This window comes from Pezoporus wallicus, unplaced genomic scaffold (genome assembly GCF_028554395.1).
Source record: "Pezoporus wallicus isolate ANWC-B61680 ecotype Strahan unplaced genomic scaffold, APGP_CSIRO_Pwel_v1 contig_7923, whole genome shotgun sequence".
NCBI classification, from domain to species: domain Eukaryota; kingdom Metazoa; phylum Chordata; class Aves; order Psittaciformes; family Psittacidae; genus Pezoporus; species Pezoporus wallicus.
In genome coordinates, this window is record NW_026642186.1 from 55,066 (window position 1) to 76,947 (window position 21,882).

At 42.1% G+C, this 21,882-nt stretch overlaps 1 protein-coding gene across 1 annotated transcript; it reads right to left on the reverse strand.

Annotated features, from left to right (window-relative positions):
• Nucleotides 1-12,394: 12,394 nt before the first annotated feature.
• LOC130609317 (Wilms tumor protein 1-interacting protein homolog) lies at nucleotides 12,395-21,390 on the reverse strand. The gene is made up of 6 exons (XM_057428194.1): nucleotides 21,276-21,390; nucleotides 20,605-20,667; nucleotides 18,076-18,206; nucleotides 16,923-16,974; nucleotides 14,999-15,067; nucleotides 12,395-12,690 (listed from the first exon to the last, which is right to left on the reverse strand). The coding sequence occupies exons 2-6, from the start codon at nucleotides 20,611-20,613 to the stop codon at nucleotides 12,538-12,540; spliced, it is 414 nt and encodes a 137-aa protein (XP_057284177.1). The 5' UTR covers nucleotides 20,614-20,667; nucleotides 21,276-21,390; the 3' UTR covers nucleotides 12,395-12,537.
• Between the last annotated feature and the right edge of the window lie 492 nt (nucleotides 21,391-21,882).

Here is a 21,882-nt window from a genome sequence, read left to right on the forward strand (position 1 = left end):
ATCAGTTAGTTTCCATTGCTGCACCCCTGAGTGACTTTGTAAAGGCCGGGGAGGCCCACAACACTTTTCACCAGAATGCTAAGGGACTATTCTGTCAATTTAAGATTACAATGGAGGAAGCGAGAGGCATTGTCAGGGCCTGCCCCAGCTGTAGCCATCATGGACCAGGGCTGGGAATCGGGGTGAACCCTCAGGGTTTGGGCCCTTGTGAAGTATGGCAGATGGATGTCACACATGTGCCACAGTTTGGACTCCTTAAGTATGTGCACGTCACAATTGACACATATAGCAGATTTCTGTGGGCCACAGCCCAGACAGGAGAAAAGGGTTCCCATGTAGTACAGCATCTAACTAGCTGCTTTGCCGTTATGGGAGTGCCTCAGCAAATAAAAACGGACAATGGGCCTGCCTATGTAGGTGAGAGAATGCGCCAATTTTGTCAACAATGGGGAGTCAAACATGTGACTGGCATTCCCTATTCACCAACGGGACAGGCCATAGTTGAGCGGGCGCAACAGACCCTGAAACGGTACCTTGAAAAGTTCAGTGACATTCACGACGTGCAAGAAAGACTGTCTAAGGCATTGTTTGTTCTGAACTACTTGTGCATTTTTGCAGATCAGGACTCTCTCCCTGCTCAAGTGCACAGGCGAGCCGCGGCGTCCGAATCTAAGGCACCCATGATGGTCATGTACCGTGATCCCAGCACGGGCCTATGGCAGGGCCTGGCAGAAGTGAAGTAAATGGGGCGATGTTATATGTGTGTGCTTACATCCACAGGTACACAATGGGTCCCTGCGAAGTGGACCAAAACAGTGTCCTTATCTTCCCCTGCTCTTCCTGACAGTAACGAAGACTCTGGAAACAGCCAGCCGTCTGCCTCCGCAGCCCGGGAACAACGGGTGGGCGATGATGGTTAAGCTTGCGGGGCAGAACGCCATTTGCCTCGCCTTACCTTCCCCTGGTAACCCATTTCCAATATGTTTGGTTGGTACTCCTATAGGCAACTGGCCCTTGCCCGTCCACCATGTCATATGTAGCACTGCCAACCTCAACAGCACAACAGACAATTGGGATGCTTGGGTACCATATTCGCCTATTGCCCCAAATGGACCTCGGGAGTAGAATTATAAGGGGCCGTGCGAATGGGTACCTGCGTAATATTTAGTTGAACAAGCGCCTAAGCCAAGGTGAATGGTACTGTGACAAATGTAAATTCTAGTCCTTTAGATTACAGGAACGCCAGCGTGTGGTTCAGGTATGCTTCCCACAACACTTCCCGCTCTACCGATCATCCCCTGAAGTTGCTCAGTGGAATGTTCCGATCTGCGGCGATCCAGCCTGGCCTGGCATTCCCTCAAAAATAAAAAAGGGGACCTTGTTACTGGAAGACTGACCCTGTTGACCCCTAACACTTCAGTGACAGCACCGTTTAAGGTGCTTAAAACACTTTGTACTTAGTCTTACTGCTAACTGTAGATCTGATGTAAGTTTTGGTCACCTGACACTATTGTAACAGTTTCTTTCCTCGTGCCAGGTACGGCATCGGACAGGGCCTTGGTGCAGCTAAACAGACTGGGTTGCTGAGTTGCTAAGCAGACAAATCCTGCATTGAAGGCAATCTCTGATTTGTTGTTTAATGTTGACTATGTAAGACATGCAACACTGCAGAACCTTTGTTGTTGGAACAGGGACATGGATGTGAAGAGTTTGATGGAATGTGTTGTATGAATCTCTCTGATCATTCTAATTCGATGCACGCACAGCTGAGAACCCTGGCTCAGCTTACCCAGCAATTGTAAGTGAGCAATAACCTAGGGATAACTAGATGGTTGTCCTCATGGGGCATTACAGGTTGACTTAAACACTGCTGTTTGAAGTACTGAGCTTATGTATCATTGTTAGGTTAATCATTGTAGCTATTAGACTTGCTTATAGTTGTGTGATAAAACAGGTGAACAGAATAACCCACAATGTCTTGCTCACACAAAGAAAAAGGGGGGAATTGTTGCAGAATGGCTCTAAGAGCAAGGCCATGGAGCCTTAGAGGCCTTGTGTGAGCAAGGCAAGGGGTAGGCCTCACAGGTAACTGGAAACCGGACGTGGGAGGAGAATGTGGAGGAAGCTGTGTGGATCTAATCAATACTGTTGTGCCTAGGAGGCGTGGCTAAATACCACGCCTATATAAGTGAACTGCGCCACAAATAAAGTAGAAGTTTGTTTATCACCCATATTGGGTTGGCGTGTCTTGCTTCTCCTCGCCGCTTACAAATCATAGCCAACTTCCTTGCTCAGACTGAGGCCTTGATGAAAGGAAAAACTGCTGATGAAGCTTTTAAGGAACTTCAAGCAGCAGGACTGAGTGGAGATGTTCTGGAGAAACTCCTTCCCCATAAGGTAACCAGGCTTTGGCACTTGACAGCTTTCCTCTGACTAGATAACATGGTGGTCTGTTGCTAGCTGGAGTTTGCTAATGGAGCAGTACCCTCTGATGGCTGTCAAGTGCTACTGTCTTGACAGCTGTGAAGTTTGTTACAGGTTCTACCTTGTCAGGTCTTGCAGAGCAGTCTGTGAAAAGTATTCATGCTGAAGTGTGATTATCTGGAAGCCTTTTGAGACACTTTAGAAAAGATGAGGTATCTTAACACTGGCCCTAGGATATTAACTTGTATTTTACTTCCTGTAGACTGTAGTAGTAATAGTACTTGGAGGTAACATTTTGGCATTGTGCTTGTAATAAAACATGAAAATTATACCATTTTATGGTTGAAGCTGTTAGCCTTTAAAGTGTTCAGGATTTAGTTTTGCTGCTAATACAGCTAGTACCACGTGGGCTGTAAGGAAAATACAAATTTTTTAATCTAAGTTTTAGAACATACTAGATGAAAATGTAACTCTTGCTTTGAAAGGTCTTTGAGGGGAATCGACCAACCAACTCCATCATATTTACTAAACTCAACCCATTCACTCTGGGAGCCGTCATTGATGAGTAAATAGATCTCTCATCTGTGAATGCTTATTGAGACTTTATCATAAAGTTAATTGATAAATCTTTCTGCTTATAGCCATGTATGAGCACAAGATATTTGTTCAAGGAATTGTCTGGGATGTTAACAGTTATGATCAGTGGGGGTAAGTATCCTTGATAAGTTTCTTGTATACTTAGACTGTGGTATTCCTTAATCTGTCATGACTTGGAGAAAAGACAATTATAAGTGTTAGAGCAAAGGCTTAAGAGTTTTAAATAGATTTGCAGTCACCATGTATCCTTGTTCAGCCATGCATAATCACTTTGTAGATATGACTTTAGCTAAGGACCTTTGCATTTATAGTATTTTTAATCAAATGAAGAGACAGTAATGAGTAAAATAGCAGGTGCAACACATTCTCAGAGTTAGGGAAAATAATTTCTTTTATAGAATGGGGAAAATTACTTCTAGAAACACTTAGTAGGCAGTTTGAATGGCATCTGTTAAGCAAAAGGCTGACTGCCTCTTAATTTTCCTATACTGGAGATACAAGACTGTTCTTGGCAGATATCTTCATGTACAGGAGCCCTAGGTCTAATGCAGACTGCACCAAGGCTCATGGTAGAGTTCCATGCAGAGAGCAGCAGCTTTATGAGGAGTTTGTCAGTCTTAAAATTAGAAGACTAATCAGGAACTAATCGAGTTAAGACCAATCTGTAGCAATATTAACTGTACAACATACTGCATAAAGACTTATGCAGGAGAAAGAGGGATTGGGAAATGAGTAAGATTTTTTTCAGGTGGAACCTGCTTTTATGTTGTAAGGGGTTATTTTGAAGAGCAAGTTTGCTCTACAGGCCTAGCATAGCAGTTTAAGCTGCCTTAAAGGCTGAAGGATTGCTGTCAGTATGTTTCTAGAGCTATACTCCACAGCAAATTCTTTAAAACATTGCAGTAGAAACTGTAAATAATGTCTAATAAAAGATGTCTATAGACAGCTATAGCTGATGCTGATCAGGAGTGGGATAGGACTAAGTACAGTTTTTACTGTAACACATGAAAGTCTAGAATGGCATCCAAAACTATGGAATGTGGGGATGCTGTAAAACCAGCTTAGTTTCTTGTGTCTGTTGGAATATTCTAGGTCCTTAGCCTGTGTGGCTGTAACTGTTGGACAGCATGCTGTAGTGTTGGGGAAGGCTTCCAGGCCTGCAACTTAGCTGTTGTTTATTGTCCTGGTGTTGCAAATCAGTGTTCTGAGTGATGACAGGTTCAACAGTGAATAATAGGAAGCTGAATGCATTCTGCATTGGGGCAGGCTGCATAACAAATACTGAAGGGGAAAAGATTGCTTAATTCTTGCAACAAAACATTATCTTCCGGCATCCTGTAATTTGAAAGCTGTCTGTTCAGCTAAGCAGCTGTGAGAACTCCACTTCATGAATAGCGCACAGTTAAATAATAACTTTGTCAATGTTGTGGTTTAAGCCCAGCTGGTGACTCGGAACCATACAGCTGCTTTCTTGCTTCCCCCTTTTCTTCCCACCTGCTCCAGGTAGGATAGAGGGGAGAATTGAAAGAACGTAAATCCCACAGGTTAAGAAAAGTCCAATAACTAAAGTATAATACAAAACTACTACTTAATAATAAGGGAAATAAGGGGAGAGAACATAAAACTAAAAATGGAAGGGGGGGGGGTGGAAACCAACAATAAACAAGTGATGCACAATGCTCACCACCTGCTGACCAATGCCCAGCCTGACCCGAACAGCAAACTGGGCCTTCCGGGAAACTCCCCCTAATTTATATACTGGGCATGACATGCTGTGGTATGGAATACTACCTCTTTGGCTAGTTTGTGTCAGGTGTCCTGTCTCTGCTTCCTCCTGGCTTCCTGTGCCTCTCCTCACTGGCAGAGCATGAGACTGAGAAAGTCCTTGATTGGGGTGTTACTTAACACACCAATGTTTTAGTTGTCGCTATCAGCATTGTTCTCAGAGTGAAACTGAAACACAGCCCTGTGCCAGCTACTAGGAAGGGGAAAAACAACTTGCAGCTGAACCTAGGACAGTCAGTTATTTGGGGGGGGGGGATATGACATAGCATCAGTGTTCACTGTAAAGTTACTTTGTACTGGCACCTATTTTTATTGTCAATGGCTTACAGTAATTACTGTAGGCTATTTCATTAATGTTGTTCTTCTGCTTTTATAAATGCAGAGTTGAGCTTGGAAAAGAGGGGCCTGGAGCAGGCTGCCAGGTAGGTGTTTTCCTTCCCTAGTACAGTACAGCAGCAAATAAAAACATGCATGTCTACTTCCAGAGTCTAATTTTGAGTGCTTGCAGAGGGCATGTAAGGAATGGTGATAGGGCAGTCAGCCTACAGATATATCATGAATTCCATTTTTTTCTATTTAGCTTAATTCTGTCCTTGTATCCTTAGGACTATAGCAGTCATAGCTTTTTGATATGTGAGCAATCATAGGCCTTGTAAATGCTGTAAGTAAAGTAAGGTAAATTCTTTCGTAGCAAGTAGAAAAACAAATGAAAATCCTTTTCTGGAGTTGTGGCAGAAAGCAATAGGGAGCTGGAGGCAATGGGATGAGCTGAAGACAAGCTGGGGGGGGGTCTGGAGAATTTCTTTGGGAGTGGTAGAAAGTGTATTGTGATCAGGGAGTGCTGAGCTGCAGCTTGTGGGGGTGTGCACAGCAGGGGAAGAGGAGTCAGGAGGTAAGGGAAGAGGTTCTGGGCAGAGAGACAGGATTTCCTGGGACCTAGACCTGAATAAAAAGGTGTGCTTGGAATTTGTAAGGTGTCTGTTTGTTGTTATTAGTACCAGGTATTTATATCAGAGGAGCAGGGTCTGGGTATGCTCTCTTTAAATAAGGAGAGCTGCACCAAAGAAATACCCGATTTCCATTTTCAACTTTTTACTCTGGAGTGGTGCAGCCTGGTGCTGAGTGCTTAAAGATAAACTAAAACAGATATAAGCAAAATTAACTTTTTTAGACTGAAGTTTCTTCAGGCAATACAGACATTTTAGAAAGTAAGCAGTTAAGCAATTGACTGGTTTGGTTGTTGTTTTCTGTTGGGTGGGTTTGTGTTTTTTATTTTATTTTTGTTTTGGGATTTTGGGGGGGGGTTGGGTAGTTTTTTGGTGGTGTTGGGGGGGTTCTTTTTTTTTTTGTTTGTTTTTTGGCAGGGGGTTTTAGAGAAAGAAATCCTGTAGAACTGGCAATTAATTTGATTTTCTATTCTTTCAGATAAGCGTGGTTGGTCCTTCTTCTCTCTATGCTACCTAAACACACCTTATGCACACAAATATGTAACCTGGCTTAGCCTTCATTCATTCAAAAGTGAGAGAAGTTCCCGAAGTCCATTAGCTTTAACATAGGAAATACGTAAGCCTTTCTAATACTCCTGTTCGTTAATTTATAAAAAAAACATTCTAATAATGCTGTCTGAAAAAGTAAAAAAGTATTTATGATCTCTGGTTTGGCTTCACTTGAGTATTCATTTTTTTAGATCAATTCCCCTAAGGCAAACAGTAGCTTGTCATGCCCAGTATATAAACTGGGGGGGCGATAACCAGAAGGCCCGATTGCTGCTCAGGTCAGGCTGGGTATTGGTCAGCTTGTGGTGAGCAATTGTAATGTGCACCACTTCTCTCATATTCTTATATTCATATTCTCTCCCCTTGTTATTCCACTTATCATTATTGTTATTGGTGGTGGTCATAATACTGGTTTTGTATTATACCTTATTTACTGGTCTGTTCTTATCTCAGCCCATGGGATTTTCATTGTTTCGATTCTCCTCCCCATCCCTTTGGGAGCAGGAGGGTGGGGGCGTGCATAGAAGTGGGGGAGTGAGCGAGTGGCTGCATGGTTCCGAGTTACTGGCTGGACTTAAACCACAACATGGGCTTTTTTGGATTTTTTTCAGCCACGAGACAAACCTTTATGAATTTGTTGTTAAAAATCTTTTTGGATAGATACTTATTGTTTCTTGAAAAGCAGCTCTCCATGTGGTTTCTTTCTTTTTGTACAGTTTTCAGTTCATACTTCTCCTTTGCTGGTTATGTGAGCACAGTGATTTATGTTATCTAATGCAGTGTATTTTCTTCCAATGAGACACAGACTGGCAGCACAGGGAAAATGCAGGCACGTGTTAGTTATTATGTGCTCTTAAACAATATGGCAACTTATTTTTGTTGTCCTAGTGTTAAGTGAATAGATGTCAAGATACTATCCTAGCGCTCAAAGCAGTTCTCGAGTTTTGAAGAGTAAGAAAATATTTTGGGTCTTCTGGAGTTTTACCAAAAATTGTAGTTATCTCCATAGCTTTTAAAAATACATAATTCATCTGATGATAAGCCCAGTAGTGCTGACTGAGGAATGACCTGCAATTTATTTCAGAAACAAATGCCCTCTGCTTAATGTGTGTCACTTTCATGTCCAGCTTAGGCATCCAGAGAAGACTGTGTCCTACTCAACATCCAAGTTGTGCAGACATCTGGTAAGGTGAAGTGCAGGGCTAGCAAAAAGCACTCCTGAATAATCTGCATGCCAGATTTAGCATTCATCATGCAACAGCTTCCAGTTACACACTTCCCTGTGGCTCAGATATCATGGCAGGGAGTACTGCAACATTCTATTGACTACATTTGTGTCACCCATGTGATGAGGCACTGTGAAAATGCTTTCACAGAATCAGACAATAGTTAGGGTTGGAAAGGACCTTAAGATCATCTAGTTCCAACCCCCCTGCTATGGGCAGGGACACCTCACATTAAACCATACCACCCAAGGCTTCGTCCAACCTGGCCTTGAACACTGCCAGGGATGGAACATTCACAACCTCCCTGGGCAACCCATTCCAGTGCCTCACCACCCTAACAGTAAATGATTTCTTCCTTGTATCCAATCTAAACTTCCCCTGTTTAAGTTTTAACCCATTACCCCTTGTCCTGTCGCTACAGTCCCTAATGAAGAGTCCCTCCCCAGCATCCCTATAGGCCCCTTTCAGATATTGGAAGGCTGCTATGAGGTCTCCACACAGCCTTCTCTTCTCCAGGCTGAACAGCCCCAACTTTCTCAGCCTGTCCTCATACAGGAGGTGCTGCAGACCCTTTATCTTCCTTCTGGCCCTCCTCCAGACTTACTCCAACAGTTCCATGTCTTTCTTATGTTGAGGACACCAGAACTGCATGCAGTACTGCAAGTGGGGTCTCACGAGAGCAGAGTAGAGGGGCAGGATCACCTCCTTTGACCTGCTGGTCACGCTCCCTTTGATGCAGCCCAGGATATGGTTGGCTTTCTGGGCTGTGAGTGCACACTGCCAGCTCACGTTCATTTTCTCATCAGCTAACACCCCCAAGTCCTACTCCGCAGGGCTGCTCTGAATCTCTTCTTTGCACAACTTGTAGCTGTGCCTGGGATTGCTCCAACCCAGGTGTAGAACCTTGCACTTTGCATGGTTAAACTTCATAAGGTTGGCGTCAACCTACCTCACAAGTGTGTCAAGGTCCCTCTGGATGGCATGCCTTCCCTCCAGCATATCAACTGAGCCACTCAGCTTGGTGTCATTGGCAAACTTGCTGAGGGCACACTCAATCCCACTGTCCATGTCACCGACAAAGATGTTGAACAAGACCAGTCCCAACACCGATCTCTGAGGGACACCACTCGTTACTGGTCTCCAGCTGGACATTGAGCCATTGACCCCAACTCTTTGTGTGCGGCCATCCAGCCAGCTCTTTATCCACCGAGTGGTCCACCTAAGAAATTGATGTCTCTCCAGTTTAGAGACAAGGATGTCATGTGGGACAGTGTCGAATGCTTTGCACAAGTCCAGGTAGATGACATCAACTGCTCTACCCCTGTCCATCAGTTCTGTAGCCCCATCATAGAAGGCCACCAAATTGGTTAGGCAGGATTTCCCCTTAGTGAAGCCATGCTGGCTGTCACCAAGCACCTTGTAGTTTTTCATGTGCCTTAGCATGCCTTCCAGGAGAATCTGCTCCAGGATTTTGCCAGGCACAGAGGTGAGACTGACTGGTCTGTAATTCCCCGGGTCATCCATTTTCCTCTTCTTGAAAATGGGGGTTATATTTCCCTTTTTCCAGTCATCGGGAACTTCACCTGACTGCCATGATTTTTTTAATATAATGGCCAGTGGCTTAGTATCTTCATTTGCCAGCTCCTTCAGGACCCTCAGATGGATTTCATCAGGTCCCATGGACTTCTGTACATTCAGGTTTTTAAGATGGTCTCAAACCAGATCCTCTCCTACAGTGGGCCTAGGATCTTCATTCTCACAGTCCCTGGTGTGGTGTGGTCAGAGCCTTTGCCAATGAAGACCAAGGCGAAGAAGTCATCAAGAACCTCAGCCTTCTCCAAACCCAGGGTAGCCAGTTCTCCCGATAGCTTTCAGAGGTGGCCTACGTTGTCCCTAGTCTGTTTTTTATTCGCTATGTACCTATAGGATCCCTTCCTGTTATCCTTAACATCTGGCCAGCCTTAGTGCCTTTTTGTTTTTTTTTTAAATTCAAGGGCATGAATTGCTCATTTTGAATGAATTTTTAAAAAATTAGGAGAGTGAGAAAATAGCATGTATGTGAAGGCCCTACAGAAATGTAGTACATCTGTTTCAAAGCACAGAAGTGCAGACTAAGTCCCTAAAACAATTGTGCTTGTAAATTCTGATTGTGCAAAAGAAAAAATTGTCAAAATAGCCACTGTGTGAAAAACACCAGAAAATTTCATTTCCAAATGTTGTCAGTTGTATTTTGCAAAGCCAGGATGACAGAGCTGTAGAGCAGGCCTCTTTGAAGAGGATATCATGACACTAAAGTAGAGGCTTGTGAATATTGTGATTTTTCTGAGTCACTGGGGGAATGAGCATCCCTAAAGGTGGCAGACTGACCAGCTTGATGGAAAGGAAACCCACTGAACGTGAGGAAACCAGGAAGAAACTGGTTTTTGTACTCTTTCCCCAGGCATTCGCTTATGGCTGTGGAGACAAGATACCAGTGCCAATGAACCTTTTGCTTGATAGATAAGAACTTCTCTTGCAGGACCACCTGTGTGCAGAATACAAATGTAACCAAGCTCTCATCTGTGCCATGAAGCTGAAGACAACAAAGTGGCAAAGAGCTTCATAAAGGTAAGATATATAAAAAAGCATCTCTGATCCTATGAGAGCTCTGACTGTGGTTTCTGAATTACTGTGACTTAGCAAGAATATCTAGAAAATCCCATCCCACCCCCCATGTCTGAGTGCTTTAACATTTTGCAAGTTCATAGCCCAGGCAGTACTCCTCTTCTGGAACATTCTAAAAAATGATGTGAGCCTTGAGAAGGAAGTGTTCCTCAGTACTGACTGTCCTACATGTGAACTAGCCAGACTGGTTAAAGCTTAATTAAAAATTGCCAGAGAGGCTAAATTCTTTTCTAAGTGCAGCTGCAAAACCTTAGCTGTGGGCATATTTTAGACCTTAATTAGTAACACTTGTACTGGAGGACCAGAATATTTCATGAATGCAGCTGTGATCAATTAATATCAGTTAGGCATTTCTGTAGGCAATACAGGGGTCTCCTGAAACTTGTTTTAGTGCCCATCTACATTTAAAAAAAAACCCAAACCAATTTATATGCATCAAACTACAAAAATCAAAGATCATTAAAAAGTGTCTTTATTGAAAAAAAGCAGATTATAGCGTCTAAGGTTAAATGAAACTTCTGACTTTAATATTAAATAACTTAAAATGACAGCAAGTAGCTGCTTCTTTAGATAAATAAATCTACATTTCCCAATTTTTTTCTTCAACAATCAAGGGAATTAAACACTGAAACAGAAAACCACAATTAATTCTAAAGACTAAGACAGAAGCATATTGAAAGGTTTTATGAAGATACATATATATACACAAAAGTAGTTAAACTAATGTATATTTTCAGTATGTAATCTATTTACATGATATACAAACTGGGAATTTATATACTTCCTACAAAACAAAAATCAACACTGGTCTGAGTTCTTGGAAGAAAACATAAATATTTCTCAAATGAAAACTTAATTTAAGTCAAATTATATACTGTAGTTACGGCATTAGTTATAAGATGAATCACAAACTTAAACTTTACTTGAAGCACCAGAAAGCAGCTTTTGTCTCCTTTAGAACTTTGGTTTACTTTGCTACTCTGGAATTTCTGGTCTTAAAGAGCTCCTCTTAACATGTTTTTTCCTTTTGAAGCTCCACCTTACTAAATATATACACACACATGCACACAAGTGAAAGGAAAAGGAAAGAAACCCAAACAAACCCTCTTTGAAAGCTCAATTATATGAGTACATTCTTGGTATTTTTTTACATTATTATTTTGGTCCTTTCTTTGTAATGTGTACTCCAGTGTATGAGGGACTCTGAATTGCCTACAACAGCTTTGTGCTGTAGGGACTTTATAACATTCCTTACCAAAATGGAAAGGTGTAGTCCTGATGCAAATGAGAACAAGTTGTTATTGTTTTAACTTTATGGAAATAGTGTGAAAGTACAGTAAAGGCCTCTAAAGAACAATCGCATCATAAAATGAACTCTAGAAAATTTACCTCTGTGTTGAACTGATTTAACATAAAAAATACTCCTTAAGAAAATCATTAAGAGAAGCTTTCGCTTCACAAAGCTGAAAAGATAATACAAAACCCACTGTCCCCTCTTTTTTTAATAATATATCAGCATACAGCCATAAAGTTGGTAACAAATGAAGTCTTGTATAAAACAAGTAGTATAAAGACAAGTGTACCTTTGCATAGAAAGGGGCAGCTAACCCTGTTAAACAAAAAACAGCTTCGAAAGATGAATTCTTTAGTAAGTGCCAAATCATCAAGTTGATATGAATGTATTTTGAAACCATGGCTACAGTTGTACATTGCAAGCAATTACAGAGGTCTGTAATTTCTTCAACTGCTATGACCCTGCATGTGCCAACTTTTCTGATATAATCCTCTGTAACATAGTTTTTATAAGAGATGCTTGCCATATTTCTTCAACAAGTTAAGTAGTCTTTGGATGACTGTGGAACATTGTAGGACGGAAAGCTGGACTGATGCTTCTTCAGAGAATGCTATTATTTAACCCATGCAGATAATGTCCTTACTAAAACCACTTGTTTGCTTCCTAAGTTTTAAAAAATGTGAGCCTGTATTCTCTAAGACCAGAATTCAATAAAACTAGCTAAAATGTTAGCATTTATCTTATCGTGCTTGCTGCAATATGATAAGGTGCTAACTTTTGGAAAGTAATTCTACGCTTACTTGGGTGAAATCTCCACTGGAGGAATGTGAGTAGGGATTGCAGAACAGCCCTTTATACCACTGCTTTAGAAATGCTGCCATTTACAGTTACAGTTTAGTGGTAATGCAGAAAAGGAACCCTCACCTCTGATTTTAAAAATAAATAGCTGGTTTAGATGATTATTACTGGAATCTCATCTTTAAAGGAACAGGAAAGTAATTTTTAGATTTGTCTTCTCTTTCAAATGGCTTACTGGTAATGGAAATGTCTTTCAGAGTTCTGTGATATGCATCGGATAGCTTGGAGGTGGATGTGATGGCAGTTCAATATTAAGGCGCTCGATATGACAGCCATGGCAGAGCAAGTGGCCCTCTAATGGATAACAACGATGGCCTTCCTCATCATTGAGCTGCAAGCCACAATCCTAGAAGAAACATATACATCCCAGGTAGGTCATCTCACAATGTTGACCTACCCAGCATAAGCCTGAGAGCTCCCTCCCATGCCTCTGAAGCCAACAACCTCAAGAGTTTTTGGCAGGTGGACCATGACTATCTCATATTAAGCAAAATGATATTGCTGAAATCAAACAGGACCCAGCTTTTTTTTTTTTTCCCTGTTGTTTTCCATTCTGGTCTTTTATTTTTCTAATAAATGTTGATGCAAATCAAACAAAAAAAAAACAAAACAGGCCAAGGACTGACCCTGACGCATACAACCAGGAAGAGATTAGGACAGAGAAGGAGCTAATTTTGCAACAAGGCAGCAGGCAAGAAATGGAGTAGCATAAGTAGAGAATGAGAGTGAATGGGGAAGAGGGGGAGATGAGACATGTTTTACATCTGAAGCAGGGCTACACTTTCTGTAATTTGGAATTTAAAAAGTTTAACTTCAAGGCCAGTGGTCCATCTTTACCCCTGGAACCAGAACAGGGACAAAATGGATGAACTGTAGTGGAGGAACAGAGATAAAAAGAACAACGATCCTGCCTGCTATTATGTATGCTGCAATAGAGACAATCCTGGTTTTCAGCTGTCATCATTATAATTTGGGTGTATAGGTCACTTCAGTATTGAAAACTGATGCCAAGTTTTTAATTGGACAAAATGTATGATTTTTTTTAGATTTCATAGCTCAAGTTAAAATCCTTAAAGTTAACAATGCTGAAATAAGAATGAAAAATGGGTTTTAAAGTAAGCTTTAAAACTGGAGTGTTAGTTTAGGGAGGCTTTAATCACAGTTTCTGCCAAGGTAGTTTTGTAATCCTTTATGTGATATTTAAAATTCAATTCCTCATTAGAATTCACCAATTTTAGATACTCTACAGATGCACCAAGTGTTCATACCTTTTTTCCCCTCTCCAGAACTGGATTCCTTTTCTGCAGTAAGAAAGCATGCCTTCTCAGTGGATTTCAGTTTTAGAATGGGGGCATATTGATCTATAAACCTGCTTAAAGTTCTCAGCAGAAAAGTGGTTGTACAAGAAAGAGATGATGTAGAAAAGCAGCAAAGTTTCAACACTGCCCACTGACCTTTGCATGGCCACGAGGTTATGATGACTTTAACAGCATTTCAGAAGTGGCTGGCAAGTTGTCAGAGCCTTTTCAGAAGTCTCCATGTGAATACCTCAAAATACTGGCACTGACTTTTCTAGCATGATTCTGGGACAGCAGTGACCCAGCATGTACAACTTGAGAACCTGATTTGAGACCATTAGGCAGTAATTGACCCCTGTTAACACATGGCTAACCTCTGATTTCTGTACATAAATGCGCTCTGCCATTCTGGGCAGATGTGGAAGCAGCTTGATTTGCCTCAAACTGGAAGGAGAATGGGGAAATGAATAATGAAACAGAACTGAAAATAACCCCCCATTAGGACATTCTAACATGAAGTCAGTAGCCTGAGAGAGGAGGGAGCTGTCATCTTAGGTGAAGCCTGCACAAAGCAATAGATGGGGAAAGGAGGAGGAGGGAAGTACAGCTCTCCAAAATAGTGTGATTTCCTGTGCCAATTTCTCGTTAAAATTTAATAGAGAAGGATGGAGTATCGGGTATCTCTGTTGGAAGGAGACAGCTGAGTGGATGGGGTCTTCCTTACATTTAGATTCATATACATTTCAAGATGCTCTGAATTTTGTTATTTTCTCCCTCAATTGGAAGTCTCTTTGTAAAACCTTTTTTGCAAATGTGCATGGAAGATAGCATTGCTGCATTTCTGCCTCTGCTGCTAAGACAGGTAGCACAGTTAGTATCAGTGTGGATATTTGCTTGTTATATCAGAGTGCCAAGCCTACTGCAAAAGGGGAGTTTTGGGTTGATCCCAAATTAAAGTTTGTTCCCCTCCTCATGCCTCTGGATGCAGAGCTAGAACTGAACTCAGCTCTCCTCTCCAAAGCAAGAGCATTAATCCCACAACTTGATCTGCTCCAATAAAAGTTTAATTTTTCTGCACAAAAAGGAACTACTCCCCAAAAAGTAATATAGTGGTATCCCTATCTCTTTTCTACTAAACCAAAACCCAAACTGATTTGGTACTGGGGATGGCAGCACCACTTGCAGACCAGCTAGCACTCATCACTCCCTCTGCCTCCCTCCAGGAGCTGTGGGGCAGAGCCCTACCTGCCCAGGTGTGCAACACCCAGCAAGTGCACCTTGAGGTGCGAGTCAGGCACCTACCAAGAGGCTGCTAGGTATTAGCAAAGCCTTGCCATGAGGCAGGCTGGAGCTTACCTCGCAGTGATAACACTCCACATGGTAGTCCTTGTCCATTGACACCACGCGAATGGTCTCCTCGGAGCCCTGTTGGGGAAGCAGAGAGAAGGTAAGAGTGGGCTTTTAAGTGGTGTTTTCTCAATCTTCTTTCAGTGCCCAGCCTATTGCTTTGCAGAGCTGTTTCCCCGAGGGATCCCCTCCCTCCTCCACAGAGAAGGGCTCTGTGACCACTGCGGGGGTCTTGTCCCTGGTGCACAGCCCTGCACCACTGGTTTTGCTGTTTAGGAGCAGCATGGGTGTCTGATATATCTAAGCTGTAGAGGTAATCTGGGAAGTGTAGCCAATACTTTATCCTCAAGGGAGAAACTTGTCTTGAGATCAAATAATTTTCCAAGGGCACCCAGGTTCTGAATGAATTACCAGCCAAAAACTATGATCTGCTGATTGGATAATTTTTCCTTATAGACATCCTGGCCTGAGTTTTCCAGGACTTGTATTCCCCTCAAACCATCTGCTGCACAGCTATTTTGCTAATGCACATGTATGTGCTCCATAGGGAGTTACATACCAGTCCATCAGGTAATTATGTGCACAGGCCAAAACCTCAGCATGAGGGTGGGTGCAGTGAAGTTGTATAATTACTGGCTGAGCCCCAGGCCCTGCAGAGCAGCCTATATCCTTCTTGTAACCTCACAGACTCCCTGATCCACTCTGAAGCCTCTGAAGTCAGAGCTCATTAAATCTCTTGATCTCTTGTCTTGCACTTTTTCCAGTTCCAGGTGTCATTTAGAGCATCAGATATAATGTAAACTATGTCTGAGAGAAGCTATGGGCAAGTTAGTACCTGCACTGCTAGACCTGAACTAACCTAAGAAACCTCCATGGGAACATGGAGTCTATCCTGCTAGACATCAGATGAGTCAGCAGTAAGACTGCTTTTTCTTTCCCACCTGTTGTTTTTCTTTGTAAGTAAGTTTGTAAGACACAAATCCAGTGAAATTTACATAGGGGTTTTCTCCTCATATCCCATCACCAGAAAAAAGTTCTGGCTCAACTTTTATGAGGTTTTGAATTATGTGAGACCTGGCCATGTAACAGAAATAATAATGACAAATGAGAGAGTAACATGCAGAGTGATGGAGGTAGGCATGCTGAGAAGCTCTAGCCCCAGGCACAGCAGCTTATAGGATGTAAGCTCTATAAACTTGACAAGAGGAAAAGGAGGGAGGTGCTGAGGCCTCTGCTTACAAATGATCTAGTCAGTGAGCTCAGCAATGGGAATTCAGAGAGTCCTTCACCCTGAGTGTCTGAGGGAGCACCACTGCGGGCAGGCAGAAAAAGGATGTCTTAATGCAGAAGTCTTATCGTGCTAACTGTACTGTCAGGATAAGCTGAGGTTGCAAGTATATCTTCACCTGGCTTCCCTCTTAGCCAACTTTTCTGCTGCCTTCTCCACCCTTGTAAGCACTTTTATTACATTGCCACCCCAGGACAAGAGACTATGTGGCCTTCTCACAGGATCAGAGTAAACCTCAGCTGTCTTTTCAAATTTGAGCATCTTGACAGATACACATCAGAAATGCAGATGTAGCAGACAAGGAAAATTTCTACTTGAGCTAATAGGAGATTTTTAAAATAAACAGGGCTTCTTAGGTTGCTCTTGGAGCCCCAGTCAGAGCTTTCAATTAAATGACATTTATAACAGCATAATTAAGAGCTGAAAAGCACCCTAAAGATACAAAGTACTAAGCTGCATAAGTAGTATGACTATTACAACCACTGGAAATGTTTGGGAGTGACATTACTCTGAACTGTATTTAATTTAGTGTCTGACATAGTATAGATTCTGGAAGAGGGAGGAAAAGCATCAAATGTGGTTTTAGAAAGTGTTCATATGCCAACAGCTGATTTCTCTAAAGAGTCAATGCATGTTAACATGTACCTGTGCTGGTAGGATCGGCTGGTTACAGGAAGCGCATTTTGGTGCAAAAACCCTAGGGTGCAAGAAGAAATGTTCAAATCACATTTAAAGCTTCTGAAGAAAGTACAACCAAAAGACCTATTCTAATCATGCCTTGTTTTTAGCAAAATGTAGATGCACAGGATTTGAAACTCCTCTAAATGTTTGATGATATTCAGGGAAAAAGGAGATTTGGAGGAGACCGATCTAATCCAGCTTTATTGCTTAGCTCTTCCTGACAACTAGGCATAGTGAACCCATCCCTCTTCCCACATATGCCATTTCTCTTACCTTCCTTTACTCATAAAGCCATTAAAATTCTTCCAGAGGTTCACTGCTTTGACTGCAAAGCAGCTCCTGATTTGGGGACTGTCACTGACATCAGGAAGACATAACTATGCTAAATAGGAGAGGGGCTGATCACGGCTAGGATCTACATAAACCAAATACATCAACCGGTCTTATTATCTACAGCTGCATTTTATGATAGTCACTGGGCCAACACTCTGTCCTTGTAACACAGCCACCTTGATACCAATAGGGATGAGTACTCTTGCAGCATAAGCCGAGTTACTGGTTGAATGGAGCTAAGAGCATATTGCCTTTGAGTGAAAACAGAAAGGAGTCCAAATGCAATTACTTAAACCATAAAACTTTTTTGTCAGGTGAGGCTATAATCATTCTAACACTAGCTGTGAATTACATGTCTACTGTCTAGTCTAGGTTAACCTAATTTACACTCACCAGTGTCATGCACTACCAGAATGTCAATTCTTAGAAACAGCCAGCAGAAACCTACCATCACTTGCAGAATTAGCCTGATCTAATTAGTATTAAAAGTCCTGAAAGAAGTAGAGAAACAGCCACCAGAAAAGTACATCCTCTGACATAACTTTATTTTCAACCTCACTTGGTCACTGTATGCTGCACTGGGCCCATGAAGTGACGTTTAATATAACTTTAAAATACTTTACAAATGCCAAAATGTGAGAGCAGCACTTGAGGGATGTCTGAGCAAACAGGAATGACCCTTTTTATGTACAACTTGCATAGGATTATAATTATAAGGCTTATAAATACACCAATAATTTAACTACTATAATTTTTCTAAGCATCGATGGATTTGCATACTTACGTATGGTAGTCTTTGACACAGTAAATATTGTTCTCCGCATCTACAGTGAAAGGGACTCCATCCAAACACTCGTTACACACCACACAGCGGAAGCAGCCAGGATGGTATGATTTTCCAAGGGCCTGCAAGATCTTAAGAGGAGGCAAACAGCAAAACAAGCAGATGCATGGTTACATGAGATCCAACCCCCATACACTGCCGTGTCTGATTCCTAATAATGATGGTGAGAAAAGCTCTTCAAGATGAAATTACTACTCTGCAGATCTGTCAGCAAGAGGCCTTTTAAAACAATCAACTTGCTTATTTCACTGGGTTTCAGTTGGCTCCCAATATAGAAAGCAAACTGAAAATCAGTCCAACACCCATCAGTTGTAGCTCTGCAGGGCCAGTACTGCCAACAGAAATTAAAAACAGCTTCAGCAACCATTTATTGGAAAATATGTTGCAGACAAACACAAGCTACTGGGATACAGAGTTAATTCACAAAACTTAACAGGTTGTGACAGACAGAATCCAAACCAGTCATTACGCAAACTTGAAAAGTAAATACCAGTCATCTAAATAAATAGGTGTCCCTTCATTATTTATGGATCCTAATCCACCACAGTTACTGACTGGTTATCACTCAGTCATAGGGGCCCATCAGTTTCTGTTAAAATTCCATATGTATCCATGTGTTTGGATACAGAGCCATCCATCTGCCCAGGCTTTTCCCATGCTGACCTTCTCTATTGCATTTTAAAGGTTTCAAGGAAGGGCCTGATGCAGTCAGTCTCAGCTATACCACTACAGAACAAATCCCCACCCTCCTGGCATCCTTGTCTATAACCCTCACTGTGGCACTGGGACATCAAGGAGGATGCACCAAGCCCATGAACAAGCCTCTGGGAAGAGTGAGACATGGTATCATCTTCAGGCAGCACCAACTGCATACATTTTAGGTATAAGAAATACCTTTGAAAGGTAATTTAAAAAAAGTATCTGCTAGCAGCAGCGCTCAGCTTGGAGCTGCTAATAAGCTGGAGATGAAAAATCTCCACAGGCCAATCTCCATGGCCCTGTAGATGATTCTATAAATAAAGATCAAATCAACAGGAAATAAGAAGTGCCACTCAGAAAAATGCACAAAGTTAATTGAATTTAACCTTTTTCCTCCCTCTATTGAAGCCCTATAGTTTAGTTTTGGTTTGGAAGCCTAGCCAGAAACAACTTGCCTGTGACACAACAACTTGCAGCTATGCGACACACACTGTTAACCTGGCATGGTTGTGCAGCTACCCCTTTGCACAGAACAGCTCCTAATTCGACTGTACTTTCAGCCTTGAACAGCTTCTGGGGTGCTCAGGGCTGTGGGGCTGCAGCTCCCTGCTCCTTAAATGCACATGGGCACCACTGCTGTGCAGGCATGTTTATTGTATGTGTGCTCCCAGGGAGGAACATGAAGGAATTAACCAACCAAGACTGCTTAATTCCTGGAGCTCCCAGAGCTGTTTCCTTTTCTGAGAGCACACTTCCTGATGGCAGAAGGGCAGACAAGCACCTGCCAAGCTTCCAGCTACAGAGCTCCACCAATGAGATATTATGGACTCTAGTCTGGGATTCTGCCATTAAGGGCCAGTGCAAAGCATGCAAGTCAGGATACCCCTCCTAGAATGACAGAAATCTAGAAATTTGCTCTTGGGCTAAAACAAACAATATCCTTGTCCAACCACTGGTGCCAGGATATGAGCCAGAATCCTTGATAGCGAAGTCTCTGTTCCAGCTCGTACCGAACCTCTGTGTTTGCATCACAATAGCTACTTCCATTAAGCATACTGAGGTTCACATACCTTTTAAAGAAAGAGGAAAATAGATATACTACATGATCTGCACTACTTCAGTGTGCAAGCCACTTCATTTTGTTTGGGAATTTCTGATTAAGATGAACAGACTAAATTCTTCATACTTTTACCCACCAAAATAAATGATGCCAGCAGTATTTGGCCCAACCCACAGGTCTTTGATTCTCACTGCTATCTCCCTACAAATCCCAGTGCCAAAATGCATTTTAACTGACATGGAGCAAGTGGCAGAAGGTAATGTAAGTCACATAGCAGGCAACAAACCTCAGGACTATTGCTACTGTCCCTCTCCTCTCTAGCCCAGATTCCATTCATTTGACAGAGCTCTTGCTATTCTACCATCTCACAGAGCACACCCTATTTTCCTTTACTATGTTCTCATACAAAGCTATGCTGTATTTTTCCCCCTTAGTATTAAAATTCTTTTCATCTTTCTGTTTTTAAATTGGCATGTGGCAGAACAAACAGCCTCCCATGATCTCAGGTAGAAAAGAAGCCCAACTTACTGTACTTTAAAAGTAATAGAGCATGAAGGTGTTTTTATTTACTGCCTCAGTTTCAAACGTTAGATTGAAAGCGGTGAGGACACAATGATAGTCTGACTAGGGAAAAGCACAATGTCTCACAGTGCTGTGCCCAAAGTACATGAACAGCAAGCTGCCCACAGTTAGGGATTTAGGTCTCTTACCATTTCCATTATGAGGTGTCCACAAACAAAGCACTTGTCTGCTGTTTGCTGAAAACCTGAATACTATTAAAATGACAGAAAAAGAGAGGATTATTAGTAACCACTCCTTTTAAGTGAATGCTGTGCTATTTTCCAGCCTCTGCTATATATATATGATAACAAACTATGCAATAGGTTTGGGAAATAGAAGCCTTTGCTTTGCTCTTGCAGCATGCTCAGATACCAGCTTGGCCTTCTGATCCAGTGCAAAGCAGGGCAGCGATTAAAACTGTCCCTGCAACAAAGCAACACTGTACATGGTGAAGATGTGCTCCAGTCAAAAATGTCTCCCCTCTTGTTATGACTGGTATTGCCCAGGTGTTTGACTTTGAGCTCTAGCTTGGCAGACAAGCTTTCATGGCTGCAATTCAAGTCCCAGGCTTGAGCAGCTCCAGTGTTTATTTTCATAATTTACACTTTGTGATGGCTTATGGACAGTTATGTACTTGGTTTCATAGCCACCACTTTAAACCAAGGGCCTGATCCTGCCAGTGGTAAATGCTTCCCAATTCTAGCACTGGAAGGAGGCCTCAAATGAGTAAACTGTGTTTCAAAGCAAACAAATTGATATAAAAGAAGAATTTGGTTTAAAAACAAAAGAGAGAAAAAAAAAGCGCCTGAATCTTACTTACTAGGAAGTCTTCTTCACAGTACACCTTACCATTGACACTGTAGAATGCTTTTCCTCGTAGTCTTCTCCCTGTTAAAATACAGTATTGTCAGGACTTTGTGCTCCATGCCCAAACCCAGTCATTACTCAGAATGCAAAGTAGAAAGCATGCCCTGCTGTGCCTGTCTGCCTAGCCTGACCCCTCTCCTCCCACAGGGTCCATCCAGAGACATGGGTGATCATTTGACTCTTAGTTCCATCCTGCCTTAACAAATTCCTTATCAACTAAATGTTGCTTCTAAGTGGAGGTCACAAAACCCAGCTGATAGCAGTTCGTGGAAAAATTGAAATCTAAACCCCAAAATGACTACTGGGGGGGGGGGGGGGGGGTTGGGGGTAAGAGGAAAGAGGAAGCTAATTTGTAAATTGAGACCATTTCCTTAGCAGGTGAAATCACAACAGGCATACATCCACTGCAATCAGCATCAGCAAGGGACACTGCAAACAGATCTTCCTGTCCCCTTTACAAATATCAATACATTCAGCAATGCCACAGCAGCTATACCCACAGCTGCCTATATTACTAAAGCAGTACAAGGCACACATGGAGGGAAGGGCAGGAAAATCAC

What these genes read in the sequence shown, in the direction of transcription:
- LOC130609317 (XM_057428194.1), bottom strand. An exon ending in TGTGTCAAAGACTACCATAC is followed by an intron (nt 16,975 to 18,075) that starts GTAAGTATGCAA and finishes CTTGCACCCTAG; the next exon opens with GGTTTTTGCACCAAAATGCG. An exon ending in AGCCGATCCTACCAGCACAG is followed by an intron (nt 15,068 to 16,922) that starts GTACATGTTAAC and finishes CTTCCCCAACAG; the next exon opens with GGCTCCGAGGAGACCATTCG.